General features: G+C 41.1%; 1 protein-coding gene across 5 annotated transcripts in view; it reads right to left on the bottom strand.

The window, feature by feature from the left end:
* Positions 1 to 18220, bottom strand: part of MACROD2 (MACRO domain containing 2) — an 897605-nt gene that overhangs the window by 301159 nt on the left and 578226 nt on the right. For all 5 annotated transcript variants that reach the window (XM_014966420.1, XM_014966421.1, XM_014966424.1 and 2 more), the window contains exon 7: positions 153 to 183. In XM_014966420.1, the coding sequence (XP_014821906.1) occupies positions 153 to 183 (31 nt within the window). The remainder of the gene's footprint in view (positions 1 to 152; positions 184 to 18220) is intronic.

Genomic DNA, 18220 nt, shown 5'->3' with positions numbered 1-18220 from the left:
AAAAGCTTTGGGTCACCGTTATTTAACACAGTATAAAAAGATTTGCAAGCCGAAACGACCGAGGAGACATCTGATATGAAATATCACTGTTTAAAATAGTAATAATAGGAAAAATTGAGTTAGCAATAAGTGACATTTAAGGTCTTACTTACCATAAATTCCTGTTGAAATACAGGGAAATGCCTGTAAAACGAAAAGAAAAAAAAAAATCAGTGGGATTTCTGTTTGCTGAACTTTTTATCAAAACCAAGGGTATTTTCAAATGCCTCTTTTTCAACACCCAGAGATTACATGTTGTAGCCTTCACTGTTACAGCATTGAATTCACAGGCGTTTTCATGTAACTATATGAAACATATTCCATATGTTTTCCTTGCTGCCATGTTAATAAAGCCACATTCTTTTTCTCGTCTTGAGCTGTGAGCAACATTTGAACCCAGAATCATTAAAACTGCCTTTTGAGCTAAAAATTAATGCCATGAGCTAAAAATTAATGCCATAAGTTAGCACAGGAGAAAAAAAAAAGTCATATTCTCTGGGTAGAGTGAGACAATGTTTCTTCAGTAGTAAAATAAGCTTAGTCAATTTAAACCTTGCCCTGCCCTCCCCTGCCTCTTTGCCTTGCCCTCATTCACTATAACCTCCTTTTTTTGTTTCAGAGCCTTTCATTTTTAACCTCAGTTCTTTCAGACATGTGGTTTGCAGTGTGACCCAACACAGCTGTATTGGTACAAGTCAAAGGCTTGCAAACTGGTGCAGGGAGAGGAACTAGAAAGTGCTGCGAGATAAGAGAGGGAACATTTTTGGGTCAGCTTGGACACCAAAGAAAATGCGTTGTGCAACAAAAAAAGATGGTTATATACGCTATGCCAGCACGAATGAAACTTTACATTTCTCCTCGCTGTACGTGTCTAGAGATTTGCATTTCTGTGAGCCAGAATCAGTTTTCCACCAGGAGAAACCAAAGCCGTGCTAGCAATGTGGTTTCACAAGAGAGACAATTTTCTTTGTGTGCAGTTGATATGTGATATCACCTTTGCCTCCCACCTCTGGACTGACAGGGAACACAGCTCAAAGGTAGGAGAGCACCTGGGACCAAAGTTTCAAATATCCACCCTCAGGCTCCCTCCAGATCCCCTGGCGATGAGTCATCATACAAAAGAAAGGAATTCTTCTTTACTTAATCACACAGGAAAACATTATTCAAAGCTAATGCTTGCTTTATATTTAACCAGGGAATTAATTAGGGAATGGTGATTAAGAAAGGAGAGGTCTAATGGAAAGAATACATCCTCCCCTCTGAAAATACTTAAGTAAAATAAAGTGGGGGAGAATTATAGTCTTATTCCTTCTCACAACCACTACAACTTACATCCTGAAAAATACTTAGCTTTGTAGTTTGTACCCAATAAATCAATGAATCAGCTCTTTAAGGAAATGAGGAATGGAGCAGAAAAAAAATCCCAACACACACAGTTACAGAGCTCAGGCTGAGGTGGCAACAGATGCTGCAGCACTATGAGAGGCATAAAGGATGATTTTGTCCAGTTTAGCAACAGATTTTAAAATTCACCGCCGCTGAAGCTTCACATATTAAGAGGCAATTGCTCTGAACCAGTGGTTTGTTTCTCACTTTTTTTTTCCAAAAGTCAAGTAACAGCATGTGCTTTAGATACTCCCGTCAGCCACAGGGAACAAACTATGGAGGATTCTGGTTCCTTCTCTGACTGGCCCCACATCTCCGGGCAAGGGGAAGCAATCCTCCAGCACCACAATGGCAGACACTTGTCGCATTTATTCACCTCCCTTCACAGAATCTGCTGCTCTGGGGCTGCTTGGCAAGCTTTAGCTAGCAATCTGCATGTGGTGCATGTTTCTTAATACCTGCTTTAAAATTACCGCATAGACGTGTCATCATCCTCACCCTGCTTTCAGTTTCTGTCATGCACCTGAAACACATCTGAATGGAGCTACAAGTGTGTAAAATCCCATCAAGCTCCTTCCGAATAGCGGTCTGTGCCGTAACTGAGATGAGCTCTGCCCTCTCCCTCATTCAGAGACGCTCACAGCGTATAACCAGCAGATGTAATTTTGTAAAATGTGACAGTGCTTTTATTCATTCAAGAAAGGCCCGTGGCCGAGATCACATATCAACTGTGTTTCCTCTTGGCTCCTAGGGAGACAATTTAGTCTAGATGCCAGGTTGAAATTACTGGCAGAGCAGTAATGGGGAACTCACAGCATGGATATCAATATACGACAATATTTGGCTTATGGACAAAAGATGCTAAGGTTTCTAACCTTTTCTGTGCATAATAATATCTTAATTATATATTTTATTTCAATAAAAAATTCAATTTCACAGTAGGAAACATTCATTCCTATTTCCACAACAAAACGTTTCTCATCTTAATTTGTTACCGGTAACTGCTATTTATTGACTAACCTTTAATTTCTTTGCTTCTGAAATAGCGTGCTTGCTTTACTCCGGGGTAAATAAGAAATGCTACCCTGACAGCACTCAAAACAGATACAACTCCAGAGTACAACACAAGTAATAATGGCAAGAGCTTCCTACTACGCTGCTGCCATCATCTAGAGAAAGAGGCCAAATTAAATCAGTTGTGTGAATACTGTAAGACTGAAATTGATTTAATTCCTGTAGGAGAGGATGTGGGCGCTCAGCCTCTGGTACTTTTTAATCTAATGTTTCTTTACTAAGGCTACAGCAGCAGTGCTAATTAGGATGAAATGTAATGCAGCTTCATGAGAAAAAATTACAATAGTCACCATGCGGAGGCCAAGTTGGACAAGACATTTCAATAAGAGGGACTTGAGTATTTAAATACTTAAGGGCTTGTCTACAACAAGGGGTTCTAGCTCAAACTGAGCTCCAATGTATTAACTGTTATACATTACATGAATACAATTGCTATGTCTACACGACTAGATGCCTCCTACTGCAGTCCTAATAATTGCTTCCACAGAGCAAGGACTTTCTTCAAATTAAGTGCTCGACATTCTGCACTGGCATCCCAGTGTCATTTCTGCTACAACCAAGCCACATCCAAGGGAAGCACTTTTCTTCCAGCACAGAATACAGCAGACAAAAGTAACATCAAACACAAATTGAGCTTTCTCTAATTTCCCTGCATCACCTCATGAAAGCAGACTATCTAATATTCGTGTTTGAGAGCCATTCCTTTACACAACTTTCATTACTGAATCTTCACAAAGAACACGTGGGCTTTTAAAAAAAGTCTTTGTTTTTTTACTGAAATTTAAAGTAGAATCTCCTGAGCTGCCTGCCTTTGTCCCCTTGACATTGGTAGGAGTTACCTGTTCACAGCCTCTCTTTCTGACCTTATCCCTCTTATTTGCCAGAAACTGGGCAGCTGCCCTGGGTCTTGGCTTTGAGCACCGCACCGGCACAACTGTATTTCCCATAGTAGCCAAGAAAATGATATGCAGTTATTTCTCTTTGCCTGGTCTTTGTGGACCAAAAATAATTAGCTTGACTTGCACTTTGAAAGACTATACCTACAGCACCTTGGCTGTAGCACCAAGATCAAAGAAAGCCCTGCAGCTCCAAAAACCTAAGTGCCAAAATTCCATGTCTGATAAGTAGAAACTTGAATCCTTGCTTCAACAGGAGAAGGCCCCTCTCCGGCCACTCAGAGGACCTGACCCAAAACTCAGCCAAACTGTGGTCTGTTATTGGTGCCTCAGTTTATTATTTTTGAAGTAGGGCCCAAGTTTTTGGTTTTCAGCCTCCTTCATTTTTATCAAAATACTACAGTAAGATGAGTTCCTCTGTGCAGCAGGCATTCTTGCCTCAAAAGTAGTATAGTGAGCACCTTTGCTAGATTGTTTGTCTTACAGTGGGTGATTGCCTCATGAACTGAAGTGGCAGGTGAGTGGGCAGAGAGAAAATTGCTTGTTTAAGAGCAGGCCTGACAGCACTGCTCTGCTGTGATTCACGAGGGTGAATGTCAGAGGGACTCTGCAGAGGTAAAGCAGAGGGTTAACAAGGTAAAGCTGCCTATGCTAGAATGAGCTCCGCTGCGTAGAGTTGAAGCACAGTTTGGGACTTTTCAAACTTTAAGTTCCCATGTGTATTTTCAAAAAGTTCACTAAAATGTAAATATGTATTTGTAATAACTTTGTGGAACATCACAGATTAATAATGTTCTGGTTTCCTTGGCGCTTTACTACCTCTGTGACTTGACATGTCCAACTTAAAGAAAGTATTTATTGCCTAAAGCCTATGCTTTCTGCCAGACAAACCCCCCCCCCCATTTCGACAGCATGCTATGAGTATCTTTTAACAAGCAACACCAAAAAGCCAAGTACATCATGGCATTGTGAAGTGCCATTACCAACACTGTGGCACAGCACTATGAAAGCTAAGTTTCAGCTAAACCACAAACTAATTTCAATGAGTATCAATTGCTTGAATAATGAATAATTTATTTTCACAACAAGATTTTATGATTCGAATCTAGTGGGTGGTGAAGAGGCGTGGTGGGGAATGTACATTTATCGCTTGGAGCACATGGTTGAGATGCTACAATAGCAGGGAACACACAGGACCTCTGCCAGGATATGGGAAGATGGGAGAGAGCTCGGTGTGGTTCGACATAAGGTGTTTTTCATTTCCCTTGTTTGGCTGGCGATGTGCATTTTGTAGCCCTTACTCCCCCTAGGTACGGCTGGCATTTGGAGATGAATTACAGTTGTCAAGATGGAATATGAAACGGCAGAGAATGCATGGTCCTAGATGAACTTAAAGAAAGCCTTTCAATTCTTTCAGTGTCAGAAAAGGATACTTAACCATGAGTTGCACATACTCCAAACCCATTGCAATCATTATTTTCATTGTACAAGCAGAGGGATTCAAAACTGGAAGCCCTTCAAAGCTCATCCACAGAAACTTAACACCAGGTGTGCCCAACAGCACCACTTCCAACTGTGGCCCACTCCGCACAGCACCTCAGTACAGCACTACCAGCCAGTACTCCCCTACCCCCTTTACATTAAATCATCTCCACGCAGACACTGATTGTGGTATGCAACCACAAATAGCACCATCTGCGCCCGCAGTTCAACAGGAGGACAACCTGTAGAGCTCAAGGACAGCGGGAGGGACCTAAGTGCACTATCTATCCATCCTTACGTCCAGCACTGAGCAGTGTGAGTTACCACCAGGAAAACCAGCAAATTACTGCTCCTTTCACCTGCTGTGACCATTAGTCTGCTGCAACTTAATTTCTGTGAGCCTAAACAGTCTGAACCCACTCAGAGCAACATTTTTCTGTGTGCATCACCTAATTTCAGTATCATTATGCTGATATTCCCGATGATCAGCCAAAGCTCCTAAAAAAAATTAGGTGCCTTAGATGCTTTTCAAAATAACGTGCTCTATAAAATTACCTAACTCCAAAAAGGACATAAACCTATAAACTTCAGGGCCTATTGCACCTCTTAAGCTGCACAAAATATTAACAGGGTACATACATACACTTCTAAGATATCAATAACATCAAACATTGAGTCAAGTTTCATTACTTTTACTAGGTTAAACTTATAAACCAAACAATTCCATAAACCACTAATTATAATACTAGCTCATTGCCTTTTAAAAATCCTTATACTACTATTTGGAAGAAAAATAAAATAAAAACTTAAGTTATTTCCCTGTCAATCTCCTGCCATAAATGCTGTACTTGTCATCATTCTGAACTGTAATTTAGTGGACAACAAATTTTGCAAGTAACAATCATTCACTGCAAACTTATTAATAGAAAACTCTAATGCAATTCCTAATAGTGAAGAGGAAAAAAATTAAATGGAAGAATTGAATATGAGAATGTTTAAACTCTGTTTCATTATGGACCATATTAGCATGTTTATTAATCTGTCTTTAAAGAATACAAGAGTAATTATTGCCTCAAAAATGAGTCTCTTGAATACACCAGATCACACTCAAACCTTGAGGCATTCACAGGAGCTTCCTCATTCACACATTGACAGGTTCATGAGCTGCACCATCCAGCTGCTCCGCACCATCACAAACACTGGGCTTGCAAGTGCCAAAAAAAAGTTGAGGGGAATTTTCTTGTAGAAACACAAGTGTCCAGCTATTTTACATGTCTAAAAGTTCTAAGAGTTCACATGCCAGCCATGTGAAAGTTCTAAAAGGATGCTGATAGCTAACAAGCTGCTGGTCAAGCAACTACAGCTGAAGTTCAGATTCAGACCCAGATTGTGAAACATCTTTCTATGTTGTGGTTCAAGACTTCTCTATGCACCTTCATTTACGAAAAATGTAAGTTAGTATTGCAATCAAAGAACAATGGGGTTTAGAAAAATTATACAAAGCAGTAACTAAATTTAAATAAAAATCTAACAGCTGGGTGGCAAATGATTATTGAGAGAGAGGACCTCTCACAAAGCTACTGAAAGATGATTGAAGGACTTCTATTTAGTAAAAATTATTTGCAACAAGGGCATAGAGAACTTCATCATAACTGAGACGACATAGAAATCCAAACCAACCATATGTCAGTTTTTCAAAGGATCTCCAGAATTTTCTGCCACTGGTTGCACTTAAAGACTGCTCCTGATAAATATTTACCACAAAGACTGCAGTTTTTCTTTAAGTCTGTTTATTTATACAAAAGGGCAGTTACTGAAAGAGGCCACCTGAGAGGTTAAAAGGGCCAAAAGAACATCTTTAATATTTCCTGTTTACCAGACGAAATAGATCAAGGGGCTGGAGGGGAGGCTTTTCCTTTGATGACCTGTTTGCCACAAAAGCAGCAACCTTCTCATTGTCAAATTGTGTGTCTCATCTCACACGAGTGACAACTTTGTTTAATTTTTACTGAAAGAATTTAAAACTTCAAGCAAAGAACATTCATTCCACAATGAGAATGTGGGGGGAAAAAAAAATATTGAGGAATCACTACCGAGATTTAAAAATTATTTTTAGCAGCTGTGTATCTTAACTTTATATGAATTTAAAATAGATTTTTGAAGACATTGAAACCAGTTGCTACAATTAACTATGCAAGATAGTAGAGGGCTGTAATATGGAATAGTATATCTATATCTTCTTATATTTATACTAAATATAAGATTCACTACTTGAGGAATCTAACTATCTAACTTTTTTTTTTTTAATTTTAAAATTTTCAAATGTATTATCTTTCAGTAATTTAAAGTAGTAACTCAATTAATGGCCTGGATAAAGACCTGGAGCGTAAGTTCGTCAAATAATTTGATTTCCCCAAGTATAAAGTCAGTTGTGGGGTGGGAGTTGTCTGTGTTTTTTCTGAACTATTTGGACATTTGTAGTTAGAATGAAAAGCTTAAAGGGGAGCTACAAACTAACAGTTTGGTACACATTTTTAAAAATCATAAACCATTTATATTTAGAAATCCTCAGAAATGAAAGTGTCTGTTTTAAACAGCTGCAGAATAGCTGAGGTTGGAAAGCATCTCTAGAGATTGCCTAGTCTAACCCACCCGCTCAAAGCAAGCCACATAAAGCTGGTCACCCAGGACCATGGCCAGCAGGCTGGAGTATCTCCAAGGATGGAGATTCCACAGCCTTGGCGGGCAACTCGTTCTGCTGTTTCACCAACCTCAGAGTAAATAAGGGATTTCCGTATTTCAGTTTGCACCCACTGCCTCCTGTCCATTCAGTGGGCACCACTGAGAAGAGATGCTCATCTTTACTCCCGCCCATCAGGCACTGACACACGTCGATAACAACCTGCCTCTGAGCCTTTTCTTCTCCAGGCTGAATAGTCTCTCAGCATCTCCTCCTGTGAAATACGGTCCAAGCCCTTAATCATCTCTGTTGATCTTCACTGGAATTGCTCTAGTGTGTCTGTGTCTCTCTTGTACTGGGGAGTCCAGAGCCAAGTAGAGGGGAAGGATCACCTGCTGGTAACAGTCTTCCTAATGCAGCCCAGGAGGCTGGGGGCTTTGTTTGCCTCAAGGATGTGCTGCTGGCTCATAGTCAGCTTGTTGCCCACTGGGATCCCCAAGAAAACCTCTGCAGAGATTTTTTTCCACCTGGTCACCCCCCCTCAGCATGTACTAGTACATGGGGCTATTTCCTGCCAGGGGCAGGACTTCTTATTTTCCTCTGCCGAACTTCATGAGATCCCCTCTGCCCAATTCTCCCGCTTGTCAGGGCGCCTCTGACAGGCAGCATGACCATCTGGTGTATCAGACACTGCTCCCAGCTTTGTATTGCCTGAAAACTCCCTGGGGTGCTCTCTGCCCCATCATCTAAGTCACTAATGAAGATCTTTAATAGTACTGGCCCCACTATCAGCCCCTGGGGTCCACTACTAGTGACCGACCTCCAGCTGGACTCTGTGCCACTGACCACAACCTTTAATCCCAGCAGCTCAGCCACATTCCAGTCTACCTCTCATACAAAAAAAAAAAAAAAAAAAAAAAAGACAAACAAAATAATTGGGTTTATAAGACAGCATCTGGCTAAGACATTCAGAAGCCACTGCAGGTGAAACAGCAATTAAAGCAGCAAAAGCAGAGATGACGAGGAGGAAAGAATAAAACACCAAATGAGAACTTAGAACAGATTCAATTTTTTTTTTTCCTTTCTATATCAACCCATGCCAAAATAGGATTGAAGTTGATGACAAACTGATTTTGAACCACACCTGTGATGCACTTCTAGCCCCAGCCGAGAACAGTTATAAGTTTCCTTCATGCCAAAGAGCAAGAAATTGAAGATCCCTTTGCCTTTTCCTAAAAGAGAAGGGGACATTGGCCTACGCACCCCACATTGCATCAGCCTCTCGGCACCGCAGAGCATGGAGCGGTTGCTAGGTTTGCCTCTAGAGTCCCTGAACCATCAGCATCTAATTATTTTGTGAAGAGCAGCTTGAATATGCAACTTCCTTTGCAAGAAAAATACAGATACAGCCCTTATTCCTTTTTAAAATGAAAGGTATCGACTGTTTTCAGAAGACTAATAATACTGTTTAATCAAACTCACATTAAAAAAAAAAACACCACCCTGTTGTATTAAGGAGTTCCAGTTCTTCAGCCTCAGAGTCCATCTTCACAACAGTGTTTGGGCATCTCGCCACCACTGGTGTATCTCTACTCACAAGATCCTGCAGGATCCACTGACCTCACCTTACGAGTGTAGCGCTAAGGGGAAAGCCAGGATCCAGCTGCAGCTCAGCCATTTTGAGGCTGGACTTCTGGTCTAAGGTTCTATCCACAGTTAATAAAGAGGGTAATTCAGCTGTTTCAGGGCAAACGAATGGCTCTCGTGGGGAACCGCTGACTACAGAGTGAAGCTAGATACCTAAGCTAAATTTAGGTGAAACAAATCTCTCCCTGAGCACAGGAAATCATACGTGTTTGCCAGAAAGTATATTCAGGAACTCTCTTTCTCTTGAGTCCTAACCACAGGCATATTCTTTCCATTGATTCAATACAAAATTACTTCTAATGAAAAATGATGGGCCGGGCTCTTCCAGCTTCATGAGATCATCCTGTAGGGTAGTCGGCCTCACGGGTGCAGTGGCAAAGGAGACCTTAAAACAGTCCAGGAAAAGGTCTGTCTGGCACAATCCTGCCTCAGACAGGATCACACACACACCAGCACTGAGCAAGCACCTCCAGGCCAGCGAATACTCTCTGTTTCTCAAAAGGGCTAATTACAAACTACACAGCATCCTCAGTCTTGTGCACTGGTCCCATTTCCAGGACCCCAGCTGTGGAAGTCGGGTCTGCTGGCCACAACGCAGGCTCCTGGTAGTCCACGGTGATTTCCACCACAGGGGATGCAAATGCCAAGACATACATTGTGTTCAGAAGACACAGACGTTGCAAGCCCAGCCTGAGCCCACGCGGGCCGGTAGGAGAGGACATACCTAATGTGGCATTAGCATTTCCTGAGTACTGTCATTACACTCACTGATACATTTTGAACAAGCTCAAATTGGGTGTGCAGGACCCTGATCCCAATCAATATTGTGCCACATCTGCAGATCAATACTAGCTTTACATTTATGATATTTTCAAAGGAAAAGGAATAAGAACCCACAAGACGATACTAAAACATGCAAAAGGAGATACTCAGCAACAAAATTATTTACTGACTGCAGTGACAATAACTGCCTTATTCTTAGAGCTAGGTTAGCCTGTCCTTACTGCTTCACCTAAACCAACATATACCCAAGGAAACACTGCTGCACCTTTACTGTGGTTTGATTCAGATCTGAGCCAACCTTGCAAGAAAAAGCCATTAAATGACATTAACGTAGTACTGAGATCATTCTCTGACAACCAAGAATAATGAGGTAAATTAAGGGCAGATGGAGGTTGAGGCTTTCCTCTAAATGTCCTTAATTTTGTAGGTTTTAGACATACTGTCTCCTGAACCTCAGTGCAATTTTAGTTTTACTATTTGTGATATTTATAGCTCCCATTTATATAAGTAATATGTAATTTTAATGCAGGTCTAATAGTTCCAACTGCCATTGACACAGATTGTAAAATGAAAAAGGGAGGATACCTTGTTGAATAAAACGCAGTTTTATTTCCTGCCTGCCACCTTGCCACTGCAATACAGTGGGTTAACGTCTTATTTGGATTCCAACTTTGTCAACACATCAAAGATCCTCCCAGGTGAAGAGGAGCAGGGCTGTGCAATTGATCTCCCCTAACCTGTAACGTCTGTGTCACCCTGGTCCAGGGTGAGCGACTGAAATGCATGTTTCTTTTTGAGAGAGGTAAGAGAGGCCCTGATTGCCTTGAAGAAGTACATGATGATGAAAGGTATGAGACAGGAGGAGACCTTGGGAAATGTCAAGGGAGATCACAGTCAAAATTGCCTTCTTTATCCAGAATAAATAACAGTAGTTGTGGATTACGCGACTGTAATTCTGTTGAGGAGGTCTGGTAACATAAATCATGATAAAGACGACTTGAGACTCTTTTTAAAGACCAAGGAGGTTATTTGTATTTTTTAAACTTATTTTCTACTGTTCCCAGTCACAGTCTCTACAGATGTTTCTATGGCTATCGTGAGTCCCCTCAATGCAGTATTTTTCCCCCTCCCTATTATTTTCTGCTATCACCCCACTCCAGCTTTTTCCTTTCCGTCCTTCCACCCTGCCCCAGATGACAGATTGCTGCCATCCACCCTGCTCTGAATTCACTGCTTCCATTATTGCTTCCCTTACAGCTGTGGCACATCTGCTTTCAGATCCACTTTATGATTTTCCTAAGGCCCTTCCTTGCTCTCAGCATTGCTGGAGCGCCTGTGCAACGAGCGCCTGTTCCTACAGGAACCTCATCACCATCTGTGGCTTGATTCGGAGCCATCGCAGGCAGCAAAACCTCAACTTCAACTGCAATCCAAATCCTATTTCCAGCATTTTCCCTCTTTCAAACTGTTGTCGAATGACACAAATAAACAAGTTAAGCTGCACCAGTATTGCCAAAAAACAGGTCAACAACCCTGGATGCCTCATTTCTGGGACAGAGGCGTTGGTTCAGAAAATGGAAAACACCCCACTGTCTGAAAGGAGGTTTTGGAAAAATCAGGGACAATGTGTTCAACGGGGCACTCAGGAAATGAGGAGTCCTGAAAAAAGGCCAATCCAGGTTTGCAGGTTCTGACGCTCATTCTGAGTAACCCCGACAGTGTTTCTACCAAGATGAATGAATCTGCATAATGCTTCACTTGGCATCAGTAAATGTGTCAGGATACATCTCAATAAAATTTCAATGTCAGTGCAAGAAAGGCCATTGCACACATTGGAAAAGTAAAAAAAAAAAAAAATTAAAAAAACCCCATCAAACAAAAAAAAACCAAACAAAAACAAACTGAGAAAATATGTGTATTTTCTCTTAGTTCTTCCAGCTTTCATTCTTTTACAGACATTTAGTCTTTTTTTTTGATAGGTACCGCTGCAAAAATACAAGGTTAACCATTTTAAATGGAAGTGTGACTTATTTTCTGTCCTCCTCTTTATTATAGTGATCCAGACAGATTTTTGTACTAGATTCAAGTAACACTTAATGCTTTGTCAAATTCTTCCTCTTTTCAAATGTTTTGTATGGAAATAACTGGTATTTAGATTTTTAAAAAAGTAGAAGTGGCAAAACTAGAGAAAAGGCATAAAGATTTCTCTCTTTTTTAAAAATACGTATTTCCCAAATGAGTAAAATTGCACAGAGTAATCAAAATGGAACAGAAAAATGTATCTATCGCTTTGATTTCCCCGTCTTTTCTGTCTGAGTTGCCCCCAGATGCCCTTTTCATTTTTTAAAAAAAAGCATATTGAGATCCTTGCGCTGTGGCTTTGAATTTTTTTTTCTTAAAAGGAAGACAGACATGAAAAGGTCTAAACCAGAGACGCATTATTATTCAACAAACGTTATAAGGCACAACCACATGCATTACTAATACTTTATCATTCATGCAAACCATTTAGTGCGAGAGACAAAGGCAGCATATATACATCTAAACTGCTATGTATGCCAAATAGATACCAGTTCTGGGGAACAAATACAGCACACAGAGGGGAAAAGAAAGAAAAAAAACCAGCAAAAAACCACACACACACACACACACAAAACCCCAAAGTCAGGGAAATGAATGACATGAAGAACTTGCATCTGTGGACGGTAAAGGTTTAAGAAACTGGTTTTAGAATTTCTTGTTTTCAAACACTTTGAAGAAAATCAGGAAATAATTGAAAGGTTGTGTACCATGTGCTATGGCAAGGACTATATAGAAGAAAAAGGGTAATGTCAGTATTAAGGCCCCAGTTCTTCTGTCTGTCTTTTCTCCAAGCTCCCATTGATTTCAGCAAGAATTCTGCACATGCAGCGACTCCAAAATGGGGCTCTAATTGCTTGTGTTTTCAGACTGATACAAAGGCATTAACGCAGAGAAATTTCCATTTGTGCTAATGGGATCTGTACGGCCAATGGTACTTGTTTTTCTTCCTGAGCATATTCCCCTGGTTCTTGTTCTTTTGAGATCTGCTTCAACAGAACACTTCTGTCTTGCATTAAAGTACAGTTATGAAATTCATAACTAAACAGTACTTTAAACCATATTGTTTAATCTATGACTTTTTCTCTGACAAGTGTGAAAACGTGTGCAATATGACAGAAGGTTTGCTATAGTAATTGCATGTTGTGATTGAATGATAGAGTAACAACCACGGAAATAACTGTCTTGCTGAAATTGCCGCAGAAGGTAAGTTGCTCCTGTACAGTTTTAACTTATGCACCATCTGTTTTGCCAGTCCTTTAAACGTTCCTTTAACTAGTTAAGGGATTTTATTGTTGTTCGTACAGGCATTGCCACACTTTCTCTAACCTTTTGCACATTTTACTTTGGAAAGAGTCTCTCTCTGTCCCTTTCTGTCCCTCTCCCCTCAAACCCTTCTCTCCCCGCCTGGGACCCACTCATCCACCACTCACATCCGACAGACCTACCACCCATGTTTTCTAAATTGTTGGCACATTAGCTAGCAAAGAGGAGGTTATATATGGGCAAAATGTGTAGGAGGTCCTCTTGAGTATTTTTCCAGTAGATGGAGACACATCCACAAAGTGCTTATTTCTCTAAAAGCTGACATTATTAACCATCAGTTCAAGAATAAAGTAATATTCCAAAATTACCAGTATAGTCAAGGCTTACCCAGTTGTGAGAGACGAAATATATTTGGATAATAATCACGTTGTAGACTTGAATTAAAATGCTAAATCATTTGCACTATAGCACTAAGTAACACTACATTAAATTTAACAGATTATCAAGACTAATTCTATATAAAAAAAACAAACAACTGAAGTTAAAAAAAAAAAATTAACACAAACCCCTTCAGCTGAAGTGCATGCATTGCCCGCTTTACACACCAGCAAAACCCTACAATGAAATGATCAACACAATGAAACTGTGTTATTACTGCATGGCACACAGTGACAGCACATTACATTACAACAATGAGAACTAAGGTTCCTTCAAATCAAACTTGAAGGGAAAAAAAAAAGGGGGGGTATCAAATGAAACCAGTGCGTTGCAAGTTCAAAATAAACAAAAGGAGATGTTTCTTCACATGAAGCAGATTGGATGCCACACCAAAGAGAAAAGTGTATGGGAGCTGAAAATCAATTTTACAAATTCACTTAAGAAAAACCCAACGAGGGATTTAAAGCATGAAGATAAAATTTGTGGACCACGAAGTCCCCGAGTGATGAAAAACTGGGGCTAGGAAAGTGTTCTGACAACTGCCATTGAACGCTTGCCCTGCCCTTACACTCCTCACTGAGCACCAGCTCTTGGCCATGGCAAAGACAGGACACCAAACGAGACAGACACTTGATCTGACCTAGCGTGGTCATTCATGTGGTCTTCAACAAACCTTCTGCATAACTATCAAGAAAATTACAGACAGGCTGGCAAGAGGAGGGTTTCTTTGTAGGCTACAATCTGTGAAAATAACAAATTGCTTCAGAATAACATTAATTGCCAAATAGGAGGAGAGCCACTACAGCAGACAGGAATTATTGAGCTGATTCAGGCGAACACAGCTCAGGGAACCTTCGGCACATCACTGCCAGTTGAGGAGAATGGCACACACATCGGATGGACACCAGCTAGAGCTCACTGCACCCTCCATCTCCAGCACCATGGAGCTCCTCCTACTCGGAGAACGTCTCCTCCCGTTTTTACCAAGCCTTCACAGAGTCAGCAAAGGTCAGAATGAGAAGCACCCTAAAAAGGACCTATATAAGAGGTGCTGGACTGTTGCCGTGCCTTTTTACAGAGGGGAAGGAATGTCTCATCACAGAGAAGCAGCCCACGAGCCTCCTCTGCCCTGAGACACAGGGTTATTATGGAGAGCAAGTCCTTCATCCCATTTTCTGCCATGGATGTTCTTTGGAGTGGCCCTCACCTGGAAAGAGGGTGGCAGGCAGAGTTTTCTGTGCAACATGCTCCTGCTTCCCCATGGCGTGAGCAAGGGACACACATCACACTACTCAGTGCTAACTTTGCAAATCCGTATCCTCAGCTGGATTTGCCTCCAGCCATAAGAAGCTTTTTTACTTCCCCTGTGCAGAGTTTTGTCTCTCTGGCCTTAACTGCTTGTTCCCAACGTGCTGCTGTGGGAGGCTTTAGGAGGGACTCTGTCTCTGCACAGCAAACAGCTCTCTGCATCAGAAAAGTAAAACACTACATCGTCTTATGTTATTATAGCCCTCTTGCTTTGTGACAAAATAAACATGAGGATGAGGCATGGTTTAGACACTCCTTTCATGAGCATATTGAATATTGTCATAATATTTCAAATATTTGACAGATCTTTACTATTCTTGCTATATCCTTTTTCGGTAAGTCAGTGTTCCACCTGATAGCAGCATTCACTTTATACACTCCCCCTAAATATATACCATCCTTAGCCATGTCTTAAGAGCTGAGCATTTTATTTTCCTTTTCAGCCAGCACTCTTTTCAAGAAGTCATCCAAAATCACTTTCAGAATTTTTTTCCCCAAGGAGTTACAACTAATTAGGAACCCATACGTGGTTTAGTCATTTACATGATTCCATTGTGAATTCTGCAATTTTTATCTAAAGTCTTTGAAGTTTATATATGATGTCAGTCATTCTGAGTCATCAGCAAATTATAGCCCTCTTTACTGCACTGCTGGAACCGCTGTTAAATATATGGAGCAAAACTGGTCCTGACGCTGCTCCCCCTAATACTACTGTTAACCTCTTTCATTAAGAGAATGGCTTTTTTATTCTTTGTTGTCATTTCTCATCTGCTAATTGATTTTTAATCCATAACTTCCAAAGGCTATCAACTTCCCCAGATTGTGAATTTTATTTTTTCTCTACCGCCAATAGACATCACTGCTTATTTTCTCAGCAATATCTGGCAGTGAAAGGGAGGCTGTTGCTGCAGCACAAGCCCTCCTAGTCTAGATGGTGCCAGAAATAAAGCAGGAGACTACCTCTGGGGCTGCCAGCCAGACAGGCAAGGCTTCCATCCTTAGCTTGGTGAAGGGGGACAGGCACTGCCCAGGACAGAGAGGTAAAGCTGGGCAAAAATAGCAATACTAAGGGCAAGTGGAAGTGAACAGAGAAGAGAGAGGCCAATACGCCTAACGTTTCAGTCAAGTTTCGACCTGTTCTAATAATAAACAAGAGAAACAGCTTGAACGCAACATGTTATTGAGCAGTGGTCCCTGACCTTTTTTAGTCCATACGCTGGAAGCAACATCAGCCATTGCCCTGCCTGGTGCCCAGACCGCAGTGACAGCAGCCCTGGCTGCAGCGACGCTCCCACAACCACAGGATGTGGGAACTGGTAAAGGTCTTTGGCTTTTCTTCTTAAGAAGAAAAAAATTTATTTTATAAATGTTATGACAGTAAGTACCGCTCAGAAAAACAGTGGCACGCTGATTAATGCTATATCAAAATACTACGTTTTAAGATGTACATGGAGCGTATTTTGGGTAATTTGGCTGACTACCAAGGTAGCACAAGTGAGGCACAAAGCTGTCCTATTTCTTTCCTTCAAATTATTCCTTAAAGCCTTTTCCTTTTACATCAGTGTCTAAAAATCTCAACAAAAAGTAACCTGGTGTTACGCTGAGCCTACTTCAAATCATGACAGCTAACACCATCTCTTCAGTGGGTTCCCGGTCTTTAAACAGTGCTCTTAAATACACCAGCAATAAAAAGGCATCAACTGTGACTGGTTTGGTCTCTTCCAACTGCTGGGGTCAGTAAAGACATCCCATAAATTCTTTATGGACTAAAAAGCAGAACATTAAAATATACAGATTAAGTTAAATCCACTCTAATATAATTCAGGATTTTGGCTGCCACTTCACCCATAATTAACATCAACACTAATGTTTCGCTGTATTAGAACAACTATAGCATTATGGTATGGAACAGAAAGCGGCCAGCGCCGTAATGCGACTCGGAATAAAAACATATGGGATCTGGGAAATTGCAGTCCCTTCTTCTATGTCCACTCCTGCATCCCTCCTTCATGGGGTTCCAAGCCCTGAGAGCTTCTGGGATGTGTCTGCATCATCATTCAGGGTAGTGAAGGGCCGGCTGCAGGACACCTCTAACAGATTGCCATTTACAGAAACCCCTGGTCTGGGAACTGCAACGTTATGCCCAATTAAGGAAAACTGGGGGATGATGGAGGGTGGAAGGGGAAAGCTGATGAGAATACGAGTCTTACTCTAAGAACACTTGTCAGATCAAAGAGATTCAGAGAGCATTTGGCCGCGATCGCAGACACCATAAATCTATTGGTACTTCATGATAATGCAAAAATGCCAAGAATAAACAAGTAGTGAACCTACCTCATAAAATACTAGCATGTCCCTCCTGCAAAATAATTTACCTCACTACGTGTAGCTCTGTGGACAAATAAGTCCAACCCCAACTCAAGGCTTTATAGGAAATTCCCAGAAAGCAATACAATTTGAAGCATATAAGGTAAGAGATAACTTGTTTAAAGTTTTACTTGTGCAAACTTCAGTATGAGCCACATAATTTCTTTTTTAGCTATCAAAGTGTTTATACCCTCAAAACATTAATTATGGTGAAATTCTTCAACCCAAAATATTTGATACTTCTAAGAACTTGCAAATCACACTGGATGTGCACCAGCCACACCTTTGCTAAGTTATGGTGTGACCATCTTGCTCCTGGTGATACACAGGTCCCACTGAAGCATTGAATTATGCAACTAATTTGTTGAAATTCTTTTCTGGTTATTCCAGAACAGTCTGAACTTCCTAGAGCGTGGTGTGTTTTTCTCTGCATGTTGGTTATACAAAGCATGAGCACCAAAGCCTGCTCGTGCCTAAACGCTTATGGATCGGTCTGCAAGGGCAGTCTTTGCTTTCTTGAAGTTGATGGGCAGGGCTCTTTGGCCTTTTTTGTTCTTTCTTTTAAAAATGACCTTCAAAGCTGAGCCTGCAGCACCCACGCACCAACCCAAAGCTCCCCACAGCTTTCCAAACCTGACAGTCAGACTTACCCAGCCTTGCAAACTCTCCTCTGCAGTTACAGAGCACCTCCAAAGACACGTGGGCATTTGCTGTGTCACCAGTTTCCATGAAAAGAATAACACAAACTCCTTCTAAGGTAATTAATAGCTTCTCC

Source organism: Calidris pugnax, unplaced genomic scaffold (genome assembly GCF_001431845.1).
Source record: "Calidris pugnax isolate Ruff unplaced genomic scaffold, ASM143184v1 scaffold31, whole genome shotgun sequence".
NCBI lineage: Eukaryota > Metazoa > Chordata > Aves > Charadriiformes > Scolopacidae > Calidris > Calidris pugnax.
This window is presented reverse-complemented; position numbering and strand designations above follow the sequence as displayed.